This window comes from Silurus meridionalis, chromosome 3 (genome assembly GCF_014805685.1).
Source record: "Silurus meridionalis isolate SWU-2019-XX chromosome 3, ASM1480568v1, whole genome shotgun sequence".
NCBI classification, from domain to species: Eukaryota; Metazoa; Chordata; class Actinopteri; order Siluriformes; family Siluridae; genus Silurus; species Silurus meridionalis.
This window is the reverse complement of record NC_060886.1, coordinates 27,303,152-27,305,971: the sequence shown is the minus strand read 5'-3', so window position 1 is coordinate 27,305,971 and position 2,820 is coordinate 27,303,152. Positions and strand designations below refer to the sequence as shown.

At 36.8% G+C, this 2,820-nt stretch overlaps 1 protein-coding gene across 1 annotated transcript in view; it reads right to left on the bottom strand.

The window, feature by feature from the left end:
- Positions 1 to 690: 690 nt before the first annotated feature.
- LOC124382964 (little elongation complex subunit 1-like) overlaps positions 691 to 2,820 on the bottom strand; it is a 4,772-nt gene continuing 2,642 nt past the window's right edge. Inside the window, exons 7-12 of the mRNA XM_046845344.1 lie at positions 2,753 to 2,820; positions 2,443 to 2,603; positions 1,598 to 1,788; positions 1,249 to 1,349; positions 1,048 to 1,146; positions 691 to 950 (exon numbers count right to left, since the gene is read on the bottom strand). The exon at positions 2,753 to 2,820 is cut by the window's right edge and continues 101 nt beyond it. Of these exons, the coding sequence (XP_046701300.1) occupies positions 772 to 950; positions 1,048 to 1,146; positions 1,249 to 1,349; positions 1,598 to 1,788; positions 2,443 to 2,603; positions 2,753 to 2,820 (799 nt within the window). The 3' untranslated portion in view covers positions 691 to 771. The remainder of the gene's footprint in view (positions 951 to 1,047; positions 1,147 to 1,248; positions 1,350 to 1,597; positions 1,789 to 2,442; positions 2,604 to 2,752) is intronic.

Below are 2,820 nucleotides of genomic sequence, written 5' to 3'. Positions count from 1 at the left end.
CAAGCCTTGCTGTATAGTAACCAAAAACTTTGAGGTGTCCAGTCAAAGCTGCCCTCTGTAACTGCAAGAAACAGAAAGGCTCATTAGAGATTTGAACTTTATTTAAACTTTTGTAATAAAATGTAAGATCGGAAAAGAGATAGACTATTCAGTTCAACACTTGGCATTGATTTACCGCATTAATGAGAAACCGTGCCAAGCTGCACAGAGTGGCCTCCAGTCGAAGAGAACACTTTTGTATGTTGCTCTGGACAATCGCATCTGCTAAACAAATGTAAATGTAAATGTGCAAACAACACATTGCATTTATGATACATGTGGAATAAAGTACAGAAGAAGGTGTGTGATCATCCACAATGCTGAAGGATTTGAGAGACCAGGAGAGGTTCTCCACAGGTAAACACCAAGATGGTTAAATCATCACCAGTTTATCATCCACTGCAGTTTCTGTTTGAAAGCCGTCAGTCATTCTTGCTGTGAGACTCACCACGCTCATGTCACTGGTAAACCTAATGATTGAAGCTGTGCATTGCAGCACAGTCATGATTCACAGTGTGAACAGCTGGTGACTGAAAATACACATCTGATGTTCCTGATATAAACTGACTGAGGTCTTCCATCAGGTAGTCTTTAGCATTCAGACTTTTTCCACAGAGATAAAAACCATATTAGACAACAGAAATTGCAGTACATAAAATTTATTTTATTTATTTCTATAGAAAGTTTTAGAAAAATATTTCTATAAAATGTATCTAAAAGTGTAAAAGTCATTTAGTTGTTTTGGTGACAGAGGAAGCCGATTTGCTCAAGGCACTTGGTGACGGCTAGGGGAACAGGCTGTCTGATTTTTTGCCGCCATGATTCTACAGTCTTTAGAGCGACTTTGGGGTTGCTGGGTGCCAGATCATGAGTGGCATAGACCATTGCGAGCTGCACCTCCCACGGCAAATCTGCACACAAAATCCATCATAAAATTAAGATTTGCTGAAGCACTTTTTTGTTGATAGAGAACTAAAACAATAAAAATAAAGATAAATAATACTGTACCTTTTGAGAGTTTTCGGTTTCCAAATTCATGTATGCCTTTTAAAAGATTTCTTACTGACACTGCCATGTTCTTCTTAAGGCCTAGTTGGCCAAGTCGACCTGTTCAAGATGGACAAAGACCACAAGTGAAAAACTGAAGAATCTAGAAATCTATAAATAATGTGAGATTATGCTCCAAAACAGGATTTACAGTAAACTTACCAAGTAGCCTGAAAACAGCTGCTACAGAGACGTTTCGGTACGGTGTTTGCTCTGTTCTTGTTTGCAACAGCAAAGTGTCCAGAGTCTGCCAAATGTCATTTCTAGTAAATAAAAATTGGATATATTAATTGTTTTTGTGACAGTAATAAAATGGCCATTGTGGTTTTATGATCAATTGTGAGTTTATGCAACAAGAATGGGAAATTTGCAATATTTTAGCCTCTATAATATTGAGACACGCACTGTCTCATTGAGTCTATCACATTTGCACGTTTTCAATTTATATAATGTTTTATATTAAACCTAAGAAGCTAAGAATGGAATACGTTTGACATTTTGCATTCAGTACCCTAACATATTCTTATAGGTCCATGTCCAGCCCAGTTGTGCACACAGAAGATCCAGGCTAAATACGTAGTCCCAGGCAGCAGGACAGAGATCATCACCATACCAACTGTTCTTCTGGAAGGTCAGACTGCTGTCTTCAAGAAGAGCCTTCAGTGTGCTGGTGATGGTGCTGTAGATCTTTTCTGGAGGCTCCTGGCAGAAAATACATCTTCTCTTTAATAAACAGTTCAATAAAATGTTTACAATAATATGTTGGTAACTGAAAGTTGACAAAAAATAAAAAATTTAAATTGCAGATCCTTAAAATACTGGGGTTGTACTGTAAAAATGGATTCTGCTCATTTTATAACCTGAATTTATTAACCCTAATACAAGAAGAGTTGTAGAAAATTACCTCCAGATGACATCCGGATATTTATAATAGACATTTAAAATAGCGCACTTTTTAAAGACCCTTGTGGTGGTGAACTCAATTATGCTCTAGAGTAGTGCGCAATTTGAGGCACAATGTAAGTTTGTTTATTCAGTAGCAGGCACAGTGTTACATGGGTTTATATCACCTCCATTCTGCATGCACGTATGGGTATTAAAATATCCTAAAATAGTGAAGTCCTGTAACAATTTTCACTTGAACTATAAAGAAAAGAACTAGTGACCTGTTGATTTAGTTTAACATGGATTAATGAGGAATTTCTCACGAGACATTGAAACTTGGAAATTAAAAGTAGATTAAGAATGCAGTAAAATACATAAAATGTCCAGTTGAATAAAGATGTTTAATGACTGTTCTGGTCTGCTAGTAATATAAAACGACACTAAGATGAACACTGTAATTCATCTACTTACCTCATTCCAGTGCAGATACTTGCTGAGCAAATCTAATATGTTTCCCCTTGCTTTCAGTTTGCTGACTATGTGAATGGCTCGGCATAAAGGGCTGTCAATGGAAAAAAGACTTGGCCATGCTGTCACCATCGCCATAATCAGTTTGGTGGAATCAGGAAATTCTGTTGAAGAAAACAAAACGTTACCACAGAGTGAAAATACACTGTATAGAAAAAAATACATCACCAAAAACAAGACACAATTGGCTTCTCTGTATCATTGTCCAAATAATTTTTAGTAGATATGTAATGAAATGTTAATATAATCTCACCTTCTTTAAGAAATCTGTAGGCGAGGGCATGTGCTTTGTGATGGTCTCTTCTCTTTTGACACACACCC